This window comes from Nestor notabilis, unplaced genomic scaffold, assembly GCF_000696875.1.
Source record: "Nestor notabilis isolate BGI_N333 unplaced genomic scaffold, ASM69687v1 scaffold303, whole genome shotgun sequence".
NCBI classification, from domain to species: domain Eukaryota; kingdom Metazoa; phylum Chordata; class Aves; order Psittaciformes; family Psittacidae; genus Nestor; species Nestor notabilis.
The window spans coordinates 1-19,735 of NW_009922141.1; the positions used below are offsets into that span (position 1 = coordinate 1).

The 19,735-nt window shown below is 40.9% G+C and overlaps 2 protein-coding genes across 2 annotated transcripts in view; both read left to right on the forward strand.

Annotated features, from left to right (window-relative positions):
* Nucleotides 1-2,350: 2,350 nt before the first annotated feature.
* Nucleotides 2,351-3,480, forward strand: CREG1 (cellular repressor of E1A-stimulated genes 1; the record flags this gene model as incomplete). Its single annotated transcript, XM_010011465.1, has 2 exons — nucleotides 2,351-2,470; nucleotides 3,295-3,480. Coding segments are annotated over 2 exons (306 nt in total), but the record flags the coding sequence as incomplete, so codon positions are not given.
* An 11,766-nt stretch (nucleotides 3,481-15,246) lies between these two features.
* Nucleotides 15,247-19,735, forward strand: part of CD247 (CD247 molecule) — a 48,549-nt gene continuing 44,060 nt past the window's right edge. The window contains exon 1 of the mRNA XM_010011466.1: nucleotides 15,247-15,304. Within this exon, the coding sequence (XP_010009768.1) occupies nucleotides 15,247-15,304 (58 nt within the window). The remainder of the gene's footprint in view (nucleotides 15,305-19,735) is intronic.

The following is a 19,735-nucleotide window of genomic DNA, read 5'->3' on the forward strand; positions in this document are numbered from 1 at the left end:
CGAATAGTGACCCCAACACAGGAGACTTAAAGCTTACAAGCGTGCAAGTTGCAGGTGCGATGTGGCAAATGGTGGTTGGAGTTTCTGTTGTAGGAGTCAGGGTTTACACCAGCGTTTCCTGAAGGCAATGTAATGGTGCTGCTGGCTGCCCTTTCCATGGGTGTCACTTCATTTTTGAGCTCTGGGGACAATTATTAGCCCTGCGGCATCTAAACATAAGCAGTGCTGCCTGTGCTGGCTCTCAGGAGTCATAGAATCATCATAGAAACATAAAATGGTTTATGTTGGAAGGGACCTTAAAGTTAGTCCAGTTCCAACCCCTGCCACGGGCAGGGACACCTTTCACTAGGGCAGGTTGCTCCAAGCCCCTGTGTCCAACCTGGCCTTGAACACTGCCAGGGATGGGGCAGCCACAGCTTCTCTGGGCACCCTGTGCCAGCGCCTCAGCACCCTCATAGGGAAGAGCTTCCTCCTAATGTCTAATCGAAATGTCCCTTCTGTCAGTTTAGAGCTATTCCCCCTTGTCCTGTCACTCTGTGGCCTTGTTAAAAGCCCCTCTCCACATTTCCTGTAGGCCTCCTTTAGGTACTGGAAGGCTGCTATGAGGTCTCCCCAGGCCCTTCTCCAGGCTGAACAGTGCTCCTAAGAAATTCGTCCTGATTGTGGTCTGAGCAATTGTTGAGCACCACTCTGGTAGAGGAAGTGACTGAAGCTTCCAGGGTCTCTGAGCAGTGGAATGAGGGGCCACAGAATATTTAACAGAGAATGTCACAAACAATATCAAAACAACTGGAAATGGGCAGTTGAGTGAAGAGGGCTCCTATATAGGCTGTTGAAGGAATCATAATTAGATCTCTGGAGCAGATCACAAAGGCAAGCGCATGATGGGAGGGAGGTGTGCTGAGGCTCTGGGTGTAATGTGTCTTATCTCAGATATGTCACTTGGCTGAAGTCAGGAGAGCTGGCTACAGAGTTAGGGAAATAGTGATTGGTGTTGTTCCAGTAACTATTACAGTGTAAGTGAAATAAGCAAACACAAAAATAATGGGAAATTTTCTGACTTTGTTTTACTGTAAACCTTGTCTGTTCACTGTCAGGCTTTAGTTTGTTATGTTGAAATAGTTTAATTATGTATTTAAGTGCTGGAGAAAGCCTAACTTATCTTGTGAGGTATCTTCTCTATTGCAGAATAACATAAAAACCACGGTATGAACTGCTAGTGAGCATTTTCCTGTGCAAGGCTCTTCAACAGGTCCTTGTTCTGCTGTTAGAGGGCAGAAACCCTTGACTGTGACAGTCATGTGGGAGGGAGATGGTGCTGAATAATCATGAGTCAGCTGTTTTGTAGTTCAGCAACTTCCTCTCTGTCAGCTGCTTGCTCTGGAGCCATCAGTTCAGGGGTGCTCTGCGTAGTGCTCAAGTGACCTTTTGGATGGTAGGGTTTTGTTTAAACAAGCTGTTTTAAGGAAACTTCTCAAAGCACATGAGCTTTCTTTGCTGGGAAATTTGTGTCTGCCATTCTGCAGTGGGCAGTGCTGTTGTGCATGGCTACTTGTCAAGTGTGTTCACCAAATCAGTTTTTCTAAATCAGTCAGGTACTGATTATTTAATTCTTCAAGTCAGGTATCTTACATATCCAGGATTTTTTAAACCTACCTTTAACAATTCACTTTAAACTTCAAAAGAGCTGACCAGGCAGCAGAGAGGCTTGTTTTGATGGGGGCATTTGTATGTTTGTTTTAACTAATTTTATCATCAGTTGTGAAACTCGGTTACCTTTTTAGAAACCTTTTATCCTTCTACTAGGATTATCTTGATGAAGTTCACTGTAAGTCCTTGTCTTCTGTACTGTGCTCTGTGTGTGTAAATTGGAATATATCATAGAATCCCACACTGGTTTGGGTGAGAAGGGACCTTAAAGTTAGTCCTGTTCCAACCCCTGCCACGGGCAAGGACACCTTCCACTAGAGCAGGTTGCTCCAAGCCCCTGTGTCCAACCTGGCCTTGAACACTGCCAGGGATGGGGCAGCCACAGCTTCTCTGGGCAATGTCATCATTTGAATGTGGAATACCTAGACTGTATATAGAATCCAGAGTTTTCAGGAGTGCTGTTTTGTGAGGTTTGTATTTTATACTAACAAACTTCAGCACACTTCTAAACTGGGCTTTCTTTTGCATTCGAAGCTCAGCTAAGTAAGGCCTTCATATGTAGTTAGGAAAAGCTGACAACAGCTTTGTTCTTTTTGCCAGTAATATTGAACTTAATAAAGTACAAAATGCTGAAAATATGATGGTTGTGACATTTTTCTTGCACAAGTGTGTAAACCTTATTTTACTGCTTGTATTTCAGATCAATTCAAATGCCTCCTTAACTGTGTCTTTGGCACAGACTCCTTACTGCAAGAAGCACAAATATGACCCTCAGAATCCCCTCTGTGCCCACATCATCTTCAGTGGGAATGTTGTAAAGGTAAGTAGCTGAAACTTGACACTGGATAACATTATATGCATGAAAAAATATTGTTTAGTGTATGGAGAAGGGAAAGGTTAGAATTTCTATGTGAAAGTATATGAAGAGATGTTACGTGCCACGATACCAGAAGGCTAGTCGTAGTTGGTGTGAGGAAAATGAAGTTACCACTTGATATTTGCAGGAGCTCTGTTGTTTTCACACCTCAGATATTTGTACATTACACTCCAGTAATCCTTTAATTGCTTTCCTGAGTTTGTCATCAATAACAGGGATGTTTATTTCAATTAGTTCCTGTTGTAGCATACCCAGAGCTCTAAGTTGTTGATTTAACCCTTTAAACATTCGTGCATTGTATATTAAGTGCCACCACACAATTCAGCTTCCTTTCTCTGTAGATTCTGTTATATCATCCTATTTGTGTATGCATGTGTTTGCCCATGTCTGAACACAGTTGTGTCTGAGCAGGTGCATAGGAGGTAAAATTACACCCAAAACATTGCATTGTAATAATTCAGAAGTATCCATACTTCTGTTTTGTGATTTGTTGAAAGATTAAATTTTATGTTGATGAACTACTGCCTTCCTCATGCTTCCTTTAAAAGCACCCTTTTGATTTAATATTAAAACCTTGGAGTTTTTGTCTGTGTCATACAGTTGTATGCCCCACTGAATGTGAAAGGACTCAGCCACAGTAGTGAGTCGTTTGGGACAAGACATGGCTGAACTGAAACGAGCACACTACAGTCAGCAGTGGATTTTTAGCTAAAATTTGTCTTCACATGACTCTATCTTACTGTAATATTTTGCTGGTTATGTTTTAGGTGAATGATTCAGAAGCAGGCTTAGCAAAAAAAGCATTATTCAGTCGCCACCCTGAGATGGAAAGTTGGCCTAAGGATCACAATTGGTTCTTTGCCAAGTTCAACATCACCCGTATTTGGGTCCTGGACTACTTTGGTGGATTGAAAATTGTGACGCCAGAAGAATACTACAGCGTCAAGCCTTAGTAAGTGCTGAGGTTTTGCATACTAACTCGTGTTATATTTGGAACCTGTAGAACTTCTGCATATTAAGTTTGTATTGTGTGTCTCTGCTTTTTTTTTTTTATACACATTTATGTATTTTCCCTAACTAGTCGACTGGATGCAGTGCCTGAAATTGTAAGGTATGTCTGAATAAGGGATCCACCTACTTAACCATATCAAGTATACTATCTAAAGAACTATCTGTGGCTAACTTCACTTTTACCTTGGCTTAAAAAACAGAGTTTCTTGGGAGGAAGGACTTCTATAGAGTGGGCACGGTCATTGTCCCCTTTTTGAGTTAATTGCAAGACAGATGATGTTTTGGTAAAAGTAGTGAGACTGGTCAGCACTTACAAAGCTGTATTAATGGGATTGCAGCAATATTGCTTAATGTTTTTTAAAACATGCTTTTGATCTATCATTATGATGCTCAGGTGTAGAGAAATTGTGTTTTATTATCTATGTAAAAATAAGTCTGCGAAACTTTCAAACACGTTTTAGCACAGTCACGACTTACACATTTGATTTCACTCTTACTCCTTGTAGGTGGAAGAAGATCCTTGCTGATGCTGATACACAGATGAATTACTTGAGTTGTTTCATGAAAGATTTATTTTTTTAATATGTGTTGTAGAACTGAATTAATCATGCAAAAAAAATCAAGCACTTTGCATTGTTAATGAGCTTGTATAACCCTTCTGAAGTAATGTGAATTCTCACTACCTACCACAGGTTGAATCATGTCATACTCGGAAACCTTTGTGCATAAGTCATAACTAGATCTTATTCACTGGACATGATTCTGGAAAGGTATCTGTCTGACAGTCTGCATTCAGAAATGCTGTGTTTACTGGAAAATAAAGGATTAGTCCAGTTCTAAACCTTCCAGTGCCTTAGTTAAAGAATAGTGGTTTGTGAGTGTTTCTGTTTTTATTTTATTTTTAGTACCAGTTTAGCTTAGATCTTTATGGCAAAGTACTATAGGGTGGCTCAGCTGACTGTGGAATGGAAAGTGTTGCTTGTATGACCATGGCAAATGATATGCTGAGTTCCCAAATTCTGTTAAGAATTTTCTTTGCACGCTAATACATGCACTTGTTTGAGCCATTGTTCTGGTTGATACCTATATTGAGTGTGCTATAGAGTACGACTCGTGTTTATACAAACTATATGGATAGCTCAGGATTCAGTTCTTGGTAGCTCTTAGCTGGCAGTGGTTATGGGCCCTGACTCTTCAGTAGAGGGGTGTGGTAATACCTAAAGTATCTGTCTTTAGTATAAGAAGTGTAGCGGCTTGTAAGTTCAATAAGAATGTTGTAAAGGGTAAATATTTTCTGATTATAATTCTGAAGTCTTCAGCTTTGGTAGTCTGATCGAACAGCAACATACCAGCTTTTATTACCCTCAGCAGTACAACTGAGCAGATTTTTGGCTTTGAAGCCTTACACAGCAATTTTGGGTTAGTAACCCAGAAGAGAGAACAAAGCAATACAGTATGATAGAGATGATTCATGACTTGTAGACAATGAAAATGAAAAGTGTGCATAATTAAATCTGTGTTAAAAAAAGCCACACACAACCACAAAAAGAAATAAATTAACACCTTTTTACCTCCTCTCTCATCTACCACGTGCTAGGCTCTCAAATACCCAAAAGTGATTATGAAAACTAAGTTGATTTTACAATGAGCAAATATTACCTAGTTATCAGAGTAAAGAATGCAAGAACTCAGGCTCCTTAGAGGCAGATAAATATATAGAACAGTGGAATTCATCGTATCAAATCATCCCTACAGCTTAATGTGGTTATTATATTGCTACTTGCTGGAATGATTTGTGGAAGTATTTTTGGGGTAATGTATTATGTTTTTCTTCTATGCAAGGGGAAAAAAGGTACTTTTTACTTACTGTATCAAACCCATTCTGTTCTGCTATTTGAAACGTACGATATGGAAACAATTTATGTTGAACAGATAACACTATCGTTAAATGTGAAATTAGAAAATAGTTTTATATAAAGCATAACAATTGTGGAAACTCCAATGATCCTCTGGTACGGACTCAGTTCTTACCATGGGGACACCTGAATGCATTATGTGTCACTCTGCAGCTTCTGATGTGTGAGATTGATGCTGTGCTTTTATTAAAATTAAATTATTTTTTGGCAAGTGGTGGTGTATGTTATTTATTACATGTTCAAGAATATTCGCCTCCCTCATGCTCTCTTTCATCTGAGCACACTTTCTTCAGAGATCTTATTTTACTGTTGCTCTGGAGTCTTTCATGCTTACTAGAATAAATGGTAAAACACCCATATTATACCCAGCTTTCCCTCCTTGAACGGTAGAAGCACTTTCATCCTTCACTTTTCTGCATCTAATATTGTGAAATGGAACATAAAGTAACAACAGTGGAGTTTGTGAAAATGAATACAAGGAAGACTTAATTTGCTTACTTCTTCTTACTGGGGCTTCTGCATTTCTAAATGACTTTATCATTGGCAGGCAGGAGTTCAGCCATCCCCAGGAAGGCAGGGCTCCGTCACGCATTAACAGTTACTTGGGAAGACAAACATCACTCTGAACATAGCCCCACTTCCTTCTTCCCCCAGCTTTATATGCTGAGCATGATGCCATAGGGTCTGGAATATCCCTTGGGTCAGTTGGGATCAGCTTTCCCAGCTATGTCCTCTTCAAACTCCTTGTGTACACCCAGCCTACTCACTGGGAGGTGGGGGAGAGAAGCAGAAAAGGTCTTGACATTGTGTAAACAACAGCTAAAACATCGGTGGGTTATCAACACTTTTGTCACAAATTCAAAACATAGCTCCAAACAAGCTACTATGGAAAAAAAATTATGCCAGGCAAAAGCAGTACAATACCTTCAGAAGAATAGGTTTAGTTTGAGGGTTTGTTACAGAATGAAACTTGTTTTATTTCTGGTTGTCTTGTCAGATGTGATATTCCCTTAGTACCAGTTCCTAAGTCTTGTCTGATTCAGAGTGGAAGGGCTTTTTTTTGGTAACAATTAAACAATCTTGTAATGCTACTGCATTTTATTGGAACAGTTCCAGATCATCCAAATCTCTTTACATTTCAAATTTGATAGGATCCCAGCCAGATATTTCTTCTGGAAAGTGGTGAACAGCAAAATGGTAAAGCTACGCATACGGAGCTGGATTTGAGGGTTCATCAACGAAAGAACTATTTGGGGTTGTTGAATTTCTACATCTCACTGAACACTTGGATAAAGAGATTTTTTTATACGTAGAAGTGGAATGTGAAGCAGACTAGGGTATCAATCAAACAGAACATCGAACATCTCTCTGTTTACATCCCTTAGTAACAGGTATGTAAACGTTAGTATCACAAACTCCAGGTAAGTCATCAGCTTTGGTCCCATTTTTCTTCATCTTCTCCCTGTTCTCACCTTTGTTGTATTAGGCTTACTTTGCTTGTGAGCATGTTTCCTTTTTTCTTAATATCCAGAAATAATAGTATAGCTTAGAATAGGAGATGCCAAGTATAAGAAATTAACACAGCTGTAAACAATGAATCAGCGTTTTGGCTATGTGTATCCTCTACCACGGCATGCTTGACTTATCTGAACATACTCTAAACAGTAAGGAAGCCAGCCTCCATACCCAGGAGGTTACGAATCTGCGATAGGGAACAAACTGAGGCACCTTGCTAAGTCACAGGATGTTTGTTAGCTAGGAGTCCAATTAGGGTAGTCTCAGCCTGTATCTCTAATGATACAGTCATGTTTTTCCTTTGTCTACCTGTCTCGCTCATTGACATGTTTGTGTTTCTATGCCTTGATTTTCTATTTCTTTATTGTGTTACAATGTAGGGCTTGTGCCCAGTAGATTCTTGTGACATGCTACATCATTACAGAGTAGCGCTCAAGTACATCAGCTATTAGTTGAAGCATTTTTTCAGTCCTATCTGGAATTAATTTCTTAGCTATTTAACGTTGTATCTGTGATCTTCACAATAAAATAAGGGTATCTTAGTCAGAGTACTAGATTAATACAAAAGGTATTAATCATAACTTAATGGATTAATTCGTTTGCCACAGGCTTTTCCTGAATAACACCAGAAATCAAGTTTAAGAATCAACTAAACTGCTATATTATGGTTGAACACCAGAGGGTGCCATAGACTTACATGCGGGTCGGTTGTTAAATGTTTAATACTGAAAATTGGTTATTGAATTCATCATAACTCAAAGGTGCTGAAAAAGCGTACGACAAGGGCATGATATGAACGAATTCTTTTTCTACAGTGCTTTACATTATGAATGTTTTCCTCCATAAGCACAGCAGCCTGCTAGCTGCGAAAAAAGAAGCATTCATCATTTTTTTGTGTTTTGTAATCATTTTGTGCTACCGAGTGCTCAGAAGTAATATCCATTAAAATGATTTAAAGGTTTTTAAATTAAGAAACTCTAGGAAAGGAAATGGAGACAGGTATAGATTGCCTTGGAACATCAGCTGGGAGAAGCCACCTCCAGACTTGATAGTGTTTATTTCTCTCACTGTTTACTTTAAGAATCTGAGGTTAAGGTGTTTGTTAGCATGACGATGCTCAGGCTTATTGTTAGCTGGACCCAACCACCTGATTCTGATTTGTAATTTCCAACAGCTGATTAATCTTGTTTGACTTCTTTTTGCCCCATAGCCCTTCTCCCATAGTCTGGGAGGCCAGTCCTAACTATGTGCAGGTGTTTCGGTGATGAGGTAGAGCTGGGAAAAGCCAGGGAAAGCTTTTCCTGTTTGCATGGGAGCTGTGATAGAGCTCGGGCTCATGCTGCTTGCCTAGTCCTGCTGACATGACCTCAAACCTGCCTCAACTGTGGCTGATCCTGGTTGCTGTCACCCAGCCTCCTCTTCTTGACAAGGTACTGTGGGAATGGGAAGTATGTCAGTGGTGAGGCCATTGCCCTGCTGACCATGATGACCCTTGGTGCTCACCAGGAACTGCAGTTTCCCTGCTGGGAAGTTCAGTCCATGAGCTTCTCATGTAAAACTCTTGGAGTTGCTTCAAGGGCTTCTTGACTTAAGAGCTTTTGCATCTAGAGGCCTCCTCGGAGTTTCTGTGTTGAATATTACAGTGTATTGGGATTAGAGATAAGATTAGAGTCATTCGTTCTGGTTGTAGTGGTTAATGTTCTCCATAGCCTGGTTTTCTATGGAAACAAGGCTCAGGTACTGTGTTAAGTGTTGGATACTTGATTTTTGTCAGATTTTCTTACTCAGTTGGATTTAGTTTGAAACAGGTAGTCTGACTTCGAAGCCACAAAGCTTCTATATATGTCATGACAACTGGGAGCTCAGGAGAGAAAAAAAAAATCTAGTTCATGTCTTAAAGGTACAAAATCAGTGCTTTTTAGAAATTTGATTTTCGTGAATTATGCTGGTTGCAGAGCTGCCTGGAGCCTTCTAGTTGGCTGAGATCAGGTATGCAGTTAGTACCTGAATGTTTTCTTTTTACTGAAAGAACATGATAGCTGTAGTATTTGTTCTGAATTCTCTTCTCTAGCTCTTCATATCTGAGATAGAAAAGCCTTAACCATTCCCCATTACTCTCTGCTTCTGATTCCTGCAGCTTTGGCTTCCCTTTGCGTATAATTTCTCCAGTTCAAACAAAAGAGTTGGTACATGTGTGGTGGCTGATCCAACAACTGCTCTGGGTATTGCTGAGAGAGGGGAGTCTCTCCCTCAACCTCAATAATGTTCAAGCCTAGAACTACTTCACACGATTTTGCCACTGCCACTGACCTGGGTTTTAACCTTACTCATTTTGCTCCTTTGTTCCCTGCTCCCTTATCTATAAAATGTAAATAGATACCAGTTTGTAGGATTCATGTTGAACGCTTATAAATCATCTATCAAATAGGCTTAGGAGAACTTTTGGTAATGGACCCGTTCTCAGTACTTTTAGATGAGAGGATTGCCTTTTTGAAAACGAGGTACTTCTGGCTGCTACAAACACAGAGTAACTTGACAAAGCCGTGCAGAGGGTGTGTTGTGTGTATGTGCATGCAAACATGGAGGAAAACCTGCCAAGAAATACTAGGTAGTACATATATAATTGCATATGTAAGCATGAATAGTTCAGTGAAAAGAATGAAGATACTTTGTATTTCTATAATATTTTATGCCAATGGAACCTATTAAATATCACCCAGTAATGAAAAATAACTGTTTCTAGGTTGAAATGAACAATCGGTTAGATATAAGAAATAGAGAAATAACTGCACAAAACCTGCAGTATATGATTATAAGAACCTTGTGTAGTTATTTCGTGTTCTCATTTAGCCCAAACCAGTTGCCTAATCAAGCATGAATTGGATTTTTGATTTGCTTTAAATGCTGAAATGAATTTCAGTTCATTTAATTAAGTTTTACCCAAGATCAGCATTTGAAAAATGCAGAAGAGGTATGTGTTAGGGCTGGAGAGGGGAAGCAAATAAATGGAGATACTTGTCACAGGTCTTAAAGCCTGGCTTTACAATACTTTTATATTCATGAAAGACATAACTTTACCGATCAATTATAGTCAGTACAGCCATGCAAGAAAATACTTCAGGTGACCTATAATTAAGAATAACATTTCCTGAATGTGTGTTTGGTGGTAAAGTCCCACAGTTTTTCTACATATGCTGTCAGGTACTAATGGAAATTCACCTGCAATTAACAGGTGAAAACGTTAATGATTGAGAGAGTGGCTTGACTTGCCTACAGGCGAAGCAGCATTGTGCTTCCTTCTTAAGATACGACATAAGCAGTGGTCTCTTCAGTGCTTTTAGGAAATAAAAAATCCAGAGCAGATCATAAAGGCTTCACTGGGGAGGAAAGAACTGGACATGACACATCCAGTAGTCTCAAAACCAAGTGTTCAGAGGGGGCACATTTTGACTTTCTACTAACATACACTTTACAGGTTTCCAAAACCCATGTTGCACTAAAAATTTTAAGACCATAGTCGGAACAGGGAACTGCTAGTCACAAAAACCCCCACAAAACCAAACCAACTCCAAGCCCAACAAGCAAACCAAAATAATGAATAGGAATTAATTCTTACGCTGCACCAGGGTCTGTTTATCATTTCCCACAGGCAGCATACAGTCCTGGCTGTGTTTGTCTTTACGACACTGCACAGGTGTCTGCTGTTTGTTTGTGGCTTTTTTTCTTGTTGGATGTGGCAGGGCTTCTATTTGCACAATGCAGCTGCAAGGAGGAGTGACAGTCAAGCAGTTTTCCCTTGGAAAAGCAGTATTTTCATACACAGAGGGGAGCAGTTGTAGCAAGACCAACTTCTCTTGTTTCCCTGTTGGGAGCTGCAAATCAAGGCTTGTAGTTAGACACTGTCTTCTTTCCAGCTCTCCATTTGCAATGCTGGCAAAAGTGCAGGGCAGGGACTAATCCTCTTGGAATGCAGCAATTATAACTAAATAAGTATTAATTGCTGCATTCCAAGGCGATTAGCACAGTTGAACCCAATTACAGCAAAGCAAAGCTTCACTGTGAGGCATTACAGTGCATTGAAATGCAGTGAAGCAGTGTAGGACTGTCAGTCCTCAACATTTTGTCAGTAAAAATTGTGGGCTTACACAATGTAAACAGCAGACTTTCTCCATTTGATGGTTTACTCTACTGCACGAACTGCATGTCTTGCTGGAGGCTACAGCTTGCTCACCAGAGAAAATTGTTGCTTATTTATCACCCATTATCTTTGTGTGAACTGCTCCAAAAATGAGTTTAATACTTGTTGAATTAGTTCTGGCGCTGCTGGACCAGGGGCAAGACTCTGCAGTCTGTCTGGACTCTCCCATCTGAAAGCTGCCCAGCTCCTCCATCAGGTGATGTAGGAATTAATTTTGTCTGCAAGTGCTAGCTGTATCAAATAGGCTTAGGAGAACTTTTGGTAATGGACCCGTTCTCAGTCCCAGCAGTCTGTGGCAATGATTACAGGCGAGCTCTCTGTGGCAGCAATGCATGAGCCAGAGGGCAGTGTGTAGCTATTTTTTAATCCTCAGCTTGACTGTGGAGTGGGTTTGGTTTTCAGTTTTCATTTATTTTCCGTTAAAACTGCAAGCTCTGCTGCTTTTTTCTTTGTCTTTTTCTTTTTTTTTAATAGTAGAAGCATGACTTGTAAGCGTGGAACAGGGATGCTTCTGGGGATGAATCACCCCATTGCGTTAGAGCTGTTCCAGGATTTCTTGTGTCCAGAGAAAGAATGGCATATTGGTGCAAAGAACCAATTGAATGCATGCCTTGTATATTTTATGATAGATGTTATCCTTGCAGATAATGACCTGCACCTTAACCAGCGTTAAACACAACTGAATTGTATTTGGATAGCACTTCAAGTCCCTGACCCATTCTGTTTCAGGAACCATAGATCAAATCTTGCAGTGTTCCCAGTGCAGGTAATTCTTGAAATGCACTTTCCTCCACCTGTATGCTTAGATAAAGAGTCAAGTTTAGCTGAGAGCTTTTCTTAACCCAGCAAGGAGGGGTTTATGTCTCCACTGTGGCCTTGTCTGTACTGAGAAGAATAGCTGCTGTTTCAGCTGCACTAGTGTTGGCGTTCATTCCTGGTCCAGTGTCAACAAAGTTCTTACGATCTGACTGAAGTGAGTAAACTGAAACTGTGTCTAAACTGTTGGTAAAAATGCACGTATGAGATTGCCTAAGGCACAACGTGGGCAGGAGGTGCTGAAGTTTTTACTGTGCTATGTAGTTCCTAGAGATATAAAGACCAAATAGGCTGAAAAGAAGGCGGCGCTCTAAGCAAATCATTCCTCATCGTGTAATTGTAAGCTGTAGGAACACAAAAAAGCTTCCTCCTAGAGAAGAGACCACTTCCTCTTTATCTTTTTCTGTACTCCTTGACTGCATGGGATTTGCATCTCCCATTGCATGCTTGTTGTGAGAATAACTCGTAATACAAGCATGATTTGCTCTTTCGCATACTTTCAGTGTATTTAGATTATAATAATAAGCTTGCCCAGTTTCAAAAGCTGAGGGATGGGGAGGAGAGAATTTCTAGGGACACAGTCATGCAAAGCCTTTTTCTGACTCTACCCACACTTCTAACTGCAGTCTATATACTCTGTTTCTCTGACCTTTCCCTATCTAGACATCAAAACACACTGGCCCAACTGCTTTTCTCCCAGTGTGCCTACTGTTGCCATTAATCTCCCGTTCTTATACGGCTCTTCATTCCTTTTCCTTACCTTTGGCCTCAACTCTTTATTCAAAGTGATAATTTGCTGGCTTTCTGCCAGAGGGAGAAGCTATGATCAATAACAGGAGGAGACAGGGGTCAGCGGAATAGTGATGAGCGCTGTCATTTGTTCCTCTGAAAATGCTGTTACCCAAAAATATCAAGACCTAGTATGATATTATTTTAGCTTTTGGATAAGGCATCTGTGAGATTTAGGGAGCCTGCAGTGGGAGCAGAGGTCTTTTTCCTCTCACTAATTCCTTATTTCAGCCAATCTTCTGTTACACAGGGAAGCGGACAGACAGGGCTTTATCCGGCTCGCAGTGAATACAGAACACGTACCCGAGCACAGCCGTTTCTGGGACTAATGACACCTCTTTCAGGTTCAGTGCGTGGCGGCTTTCACGGGCTGTGCTCTGCCTTCTGCCTGGCAGTGAGTCAGAGGTGACACAGCCTTCTCTTGCAGCTTTTGGGGTAGAAGAACCACAAAGGAAACCCTCCCCAAGGCTGGGGGAGAGCAGAAGCTCAGCAGTACTGTCTAGGTATCACAGAGTGGCACGTAGCACTAGGTCTGAGTAATACTAGTGTCTAATAATTTTGGCATTGACTGGCACAATATATAATAATTATGAAATAAAAGAATAATACTGGTTTATTAATGTTTTAGCCTTCGGTACTCCAGACAGCAAGGTGATGAATTTTTTGGTCTCCTTCTTCCCAGAACTTCAATTTAATTTGCTTTCAAGATATTATAAATCCTTACTACTTATATGCACAGTGACTTACCCTGCCAGTTGTCTTCATTCTGTTGGAAATAGTTATCACCAATCCTGTTCCTGTACCTGCTGGAGACACATATTCCTTTTTCTTTGGATTAGAAATACGAGGGGGAATTTATATATGTATTCATTGAGATACTTGTGCTTCCTCCCAGCCTAAGCTCTCATCCTGAGGTGTATTATTGTAAACACTCTGCAATCTTCCATTAAGCCACTTGTATTTTGATGGTTTTGGGCTTTAGATGTATCTAAGTCATGTTTTAAAGCTTTTCTAATTTACCATTGTCTAAAACGTACTTTTTATTTGTGTTAATAAAAGTGAAAATTTATATTCACATTTGAAAAGAGCACAATAATGTGAGATTTCTTACCAAGTGAGAGCTGGCACCACTGCGTCAAGTGGTATGACTTTTTTCATATAAATGCCCTAATGCTTTGCTGGAGAAATTGCTTCTGCCTAATACCTTCTCAGGAGGATTATCCTAAACCTCCACATTTCACCTTTCTTCCTTTCATTCTGCTGGGGTTTTTCTCCCCTCTGTTGCTTTAAATGAATCCCCCTGCAGAGGTGGTCAGGGGAGAGCCAAGGGGGTGGCAGGGGTTTAGGGCAGTACGGGAGGCACTGCAGTCACCGCGCTGGATGGAGAACGTGGGCCTGTGGGCAGGCCTGCTCTGTTTGGTGTTGCTCCAAGGGCTGTGTTAACGGACAAGCCTACAACATGGGGCTGAAAAGCCTCATTAGCTCCCAGACCGCAGTGGCCTTCAAACCACTCATCCTGCTCGTGGGGTCCCCTGGTCTGCCTTGGGACCTGTCACTAGAGGACAGCTTCAAGCAGCAAGAAGGTTGAATCCCATGGCCCACTCAGTAGGCAGGAGTAGCGTGATTAGCTAGGGGCTGCCAAGCTTTCTGTTTCAAGCCAAGCGAGGGGGAAATGCCCCCTGTGCTCTCCCTCAGTGGCGGCACAGGCTCTCCCATGTGCAGGCTGTGACGGCTCAGAGGGCAAAATGGCTCCAGGGCTCTGCACGCATTAACACCCTTTCAAAACAGAAAGATGCAGCGTGTTCACTTCAAAAGGCAGCTCCGTTTCATAGTCAGGAGTAACTGAAATGAGCCAGGCAAGGCCAGTTGTGCTGGTGTTTTATGTCCCGTGGGTGCTGTCTGCAAGGACGGGCGCAGTCCCCCTCTCCCTGGTGCTGGCCGCTCCACAGCCCTGAGCGCTCAGTTCAGCCGCTTTCAGTGCTCACGGTAAGGCTGTATTTCAGCTAGATTTAGAAATGAACTTTATTATCTGTACCAGTTTAGCCAGCTATTCAAGAGTGACTATAACTTACAATTTTAAACTTCTATTTATGCCATACTGCGCACTGGGAACACTTCTACAGTATTTCAAAGTCAAGGCAGATTTGATTCCTGGGCTCCTTGCAGAGATCAGCAGCTGCTGACTGCGATGACCTAGGAACCACCAGACAAATTGGAAAGAAAACCTCCAATCGCCAAAAAACGTCTTGCAAAGAGAAAAAGAAAGAGAAAACACAAAAGGAAACCCCAGACCTCAGAGGCTGCGAGGCAGAGGAAGGTTCGTGCTTTGGCACCGCTGCCGGCAGGTGGACTCCGAAAGCCCTCACAGGAGGAGAGCTTCCTGTGGGGCGGCCAGACGAGCACAGCCTGTGGAGGAACCTCCTCTCCTCCTCGCCCGTGGTCTCCCGTTCCCCAGCACCACCGGAGCACGCACGATGAAGTGGAGGAGGATTGTGATCCTTGCCATCCTGCAGGCGCAGCTCCCAGACGCAGGTGGGGCAGGCTTTTATTGAGGAAAGGGCATGATGTTTCTGTGGTGGGTTTCCCACCATTTTGGAAGCAGGAGGGTATCTGCGTGAGGGCTTTAGCCATGTCTGACATCCTGGTCGTGGCTGCCTGTGGACAAGGTGGCAGGACTCGTGTTGGACTGCGCTGTGATAGAGCCCTGGAGGCCTGGGGGGAGGAGGTGGCGAGGACAGCCATTGCTGCCGATGGGGCCTCCTCTCGCTGGAGTGTCTGGCACAGCTGAACAACAACGTGTGGTTAAATAAGGCTCTCGGCCCTCACCTGGGTGGCTTTCCTTGTGGCTTTTTGAAAGGGGGAATGTGATACAATAATGAAAACATAATGACTTGCAGCAATCTGCACGGGAGAGGCTTTAGTTTAGTCAGGTAAGATTAGAGCTATGTTGCTTGTAACGGCATTTGTGTTTGCAGCAGATAGCATACCCGGTAGGCTGGAAATGGGAGTGCAGGTGATGAGAAAAAGGGTAGGGTCCTTCCTTTTGTGTCTCTGCCTTCATGCTGGTCCCTGCTGGAGCGTCAAATGAAGTAACTTTTACCTTTATATATTTGCTTGTGGTGGTGTATACACTGGCCCTACTTGGGCTGAAAGTGAAGCAGCTTTGGTATGCACTTACCTTCACAAAGCACGTTAATTTGGGGAGAGAGGAGTGTACTTCTTGGTGGCTTAGTAGATCAAAAGAGCAGCAAAATTTACACCCAGAGGAGGCTCCAGCCAGCTCTGAATTTGGGGCAGTTGGCCAATACTAGTAGGCCGCGTTTGAGCATGTATTAAAGCAAAATCCATTGGAAGATGTTCCCCCACAATGTACACCCTAACTGTACTTGACAAACACACCATCCTTGCACTGAAGTGCTTTGGTGACTGTCACAGGCTTTTTATTTCAAAGTTTTCTGGAGATAAGAGAAGGCTTTTGCAGCTGTTCTTTAACGCAAGGGCCCTCTGTCCCTTCCTGATACCTAAGTGTAAGTATCATACTTCTGGTACTTTTATTTTGTGCATTGCTCCCTATCTGTTAGATGCAGATAAAGATATAAAGGTATGGAAATTACTTTAAGTCAAAATGCATCTGCAAGAAACTTTTTGTGTTTTAATCCATCGCAAGACATCTGTAGTTCAGGCTCCTATTTGTACATTTTAGCAGGAAACTTTTATTGAGAAATATGTAATAGAGTTTGCAGATGGGCAAAGCTAGTGCTATAATGGTCTGTGGTGCAAAGCTCTTGGGGCTATTCACACTCACAAAGAATACATGTGATCAGATTTTGAACAGGCTGCCATTGCCATTGATTTGGGGATGGTTGCCTGTGGATTCGGAGCAAAGTATTTTTGATGTGATACTTGCAATAGTTTGAAGAATAGTTGTATTTAGCCTAAGAGTGTAAGTAGAAGACATGTAGCACAGAACTTGTGGAATTGTTGCTATGTTATTGATGCAAAGTACATCGTAACAAAAATACAAGATTGCCATGAATTTAGTTCAAAGATAAGACCAAACAGTTGAGCTAAAAAATTCATCTGTCAACAGAAGCAATGATCTGCTGTTGCCTGGGCTGTTTTCAAGCCTTTTTAGAGTGAACTCTTAGTTATTTTTTTTAATAAGCAGTTCTAGAGATGGGCCACATCCTGACACAGATTTTGAATTATTGACACCAGACTGCAAATTTCAGAATGCCCCCATTTGGGAAGCCATACCCTACACACATTCAGTTTTCTGTGTTTCCCCTTCAAAGCTACAAAAGTGTACCGCTGGAAGTGTAGCTGAGGTCCTCCTATAACCCCTCTGTTAAAAAGTGCATAAAAATAAATAAACTGAACTTCTGAGCAGGTTACTTTATTAATTGTGGTGTTCATTGAAACTTACGAAGAATGCTAAAAGACTCATACCCAAATATCGCTATTAAAATGGCAAAAATCTTTATATACTTTACAGAGCTTTTAGTCTGAAGTATGACAGGCTTCAACAGCAATAAAACAGTACTGTGGGTGATACTGCAGAATCACTCCCCTTTTTTAAGGCTGATGAGATGACACTTAGATTTGTACAAATACATAACACACAAGTGCAAGACTTCAAGGGCAGCCCTTCCCTGCTTTTCACTTTATGAAATCATTTTTCTCAGAAGTGTCTGCTAACCAGAATTGGCCAGTGTCCTGTTTTGAACTAACTCTGTAGAAACTAAAAGATGTCAGCCTTGGGCAGATGTTACTTGCACAGCTTATCTTCGCAATATTTTGCAGCTCCGCATAACTCTGTCTTCTGCCCGTTGGGTGCCATGATACCTGAAGACTTTTTTTAATCAGTTCATGGACTGGAAGATAAAATAGGTAATGGGGTTTAGGGTTCTTTTGTTGCTTTTCATCAGGTGACTAGCAAGTCCCCAAACTACAAAATTTGTGAACTAGGAGTTGTTTATAAGCCCATCTGGGAAATCCTAGCAAGTAAATATGGACTATTTTGGCTACCATCCTCGTGTCCTTGTGCTGTCCGAAGTTCTCATAGCTGAATTCTTGTTACACCTAGGAAGGAAAAAAAAAAAAGCGGCTTAATTTTGCATGTTTCATTTCCTTTTACTCCTGTCTGTCCACCATGGTTCATTAATAATTCATGGTAAAAACTATGAACTGGCACATTAGTGAATGGAACAGAATCGAGGCAATGCTGCCTTTCTTTGTACAGGGACATCTGTTGCGCTCTTGCAGTGCTATGTTCAATACTCTAATGCTTGTTATAGAGTAAATGCTTTCTATCTGAACCTTTCCAAGCCAAATTCCTAATGAGTGAAGTAACAAGTTGGTGATCACCCTTCCTTTTGGTTCTTCACGTACGCTAGATGGGAAGTATATACAAAATAAAGCTATCTGAAAATATTGTTATATTTCTCCTGTGTGTGCCTTAAAGTAGGACTATGTAGATATAAAGCCAAAGTGGGGGGAAAAAATAGGAGGTTTGCAAGCAGCTTAAAGGGGATGAGAGCTTGACTTATGAACGAACATTGATGCGAGGAATGCTTTTGACAGCCATTTTCTGTTATTCACACAAACTTGAATTGTGACTAGCATGATAAGTAAACCCATAAGCAAGGAACGAAAGATATATATAGAGAGAGATATATATAAAAAATCATTTGTTTCCTAACTGTCTCCAAACTGTAACTGAACTCCCTTTGAAAAAGAAATAAAATATACATGCTTGCAAAATTGCAGATAACCATCAAATCCCCCTCTCCTCCTCCAATTCAGCATATATTTGAGTGTCTGCATTTTATGTAGAACTGTAAGACATATCAGCTATTCTGGCAGGAAAATAGAGTATGTTTTTAGTGTGGCATGAATGAACAATACAGCATCTTAAAAATAGTTGAAATATATATCCTGTTAAAGGTATCTACTTTGCCTGTGTGTATGTGTACTCGTAAGCATATTGCTGATTTTCACTGTTCTACTGATAGGATTTCAACAGCTAAATTAAAGTGTCACAGCTGTTTATTTTTAGCATTAAGAAAACAATTTATGGTATTCCAGAGTCTGTGAAAAGATGGAATTTTATGGATTTTTTTTATATTTTTTTTTTTATTTGCACTGTTCTATAATGTAATTTTTTGAGACTGGGTTTGAATATTGTTTTCTTGATTAAATTCAGTTGTGCTCCTGTTAACAAAAATACACAGTATTTTTAGGTTTAAAACCATGACAGCCTGAAACAGATTTTTTCAGGAAAGCTGTGAAAGCATTGAACTGAATTTGTCCTACGCAACTGATTTATAACTTCATATATAACAGATAAGTGCAAATGAAAAGCTTAGTTTGCAGTTCTTCAGTCACTCAAACGCACAGACCTCTGGAGAGAGCTGAAATGCATGTATTTAGCCACATACAATGGATATATCAATCTTGGTGAAAGTTAGACTTACCAGTGTGTAGTTCTTTCACTCCTTTGACATTCAGCTATTAAAAATCAAAGTGGAAACAGCTAGCTCCTATGTCTGAGGTCACAAGCACTGGTGTCTATGCAAATTCTGTTTAAGGGATAGTAGCCATATATTTTTTTTTTTTTTTAACCATATAGATTGGAAATACTTGAATCCCTACTAGTTTCCTAGGAATAAGCCATCAAGCTCTGGAAGCCCTTAAAGTATTTTGCCCTTAATACTTTGTTATATGTCTGTTAAGGCTTATGAGAAGAACAGCAAACTTGGGGGTTTCTGTCATCATGTATTTTTGGTATGTGAGAGTATGTTAAACACCATGTTCCTGGCATACAGGTTGTGAAGCCTGATGAAATGCTCGTACTAGTTGGCCTATTCTTTTCATGGGATGAAATTGTAATGAAAACTACTATATCCTATCTTTGAGTAGCAAACACAATTTATTATATTTTTAAATGAAGGAGTAGCCGTA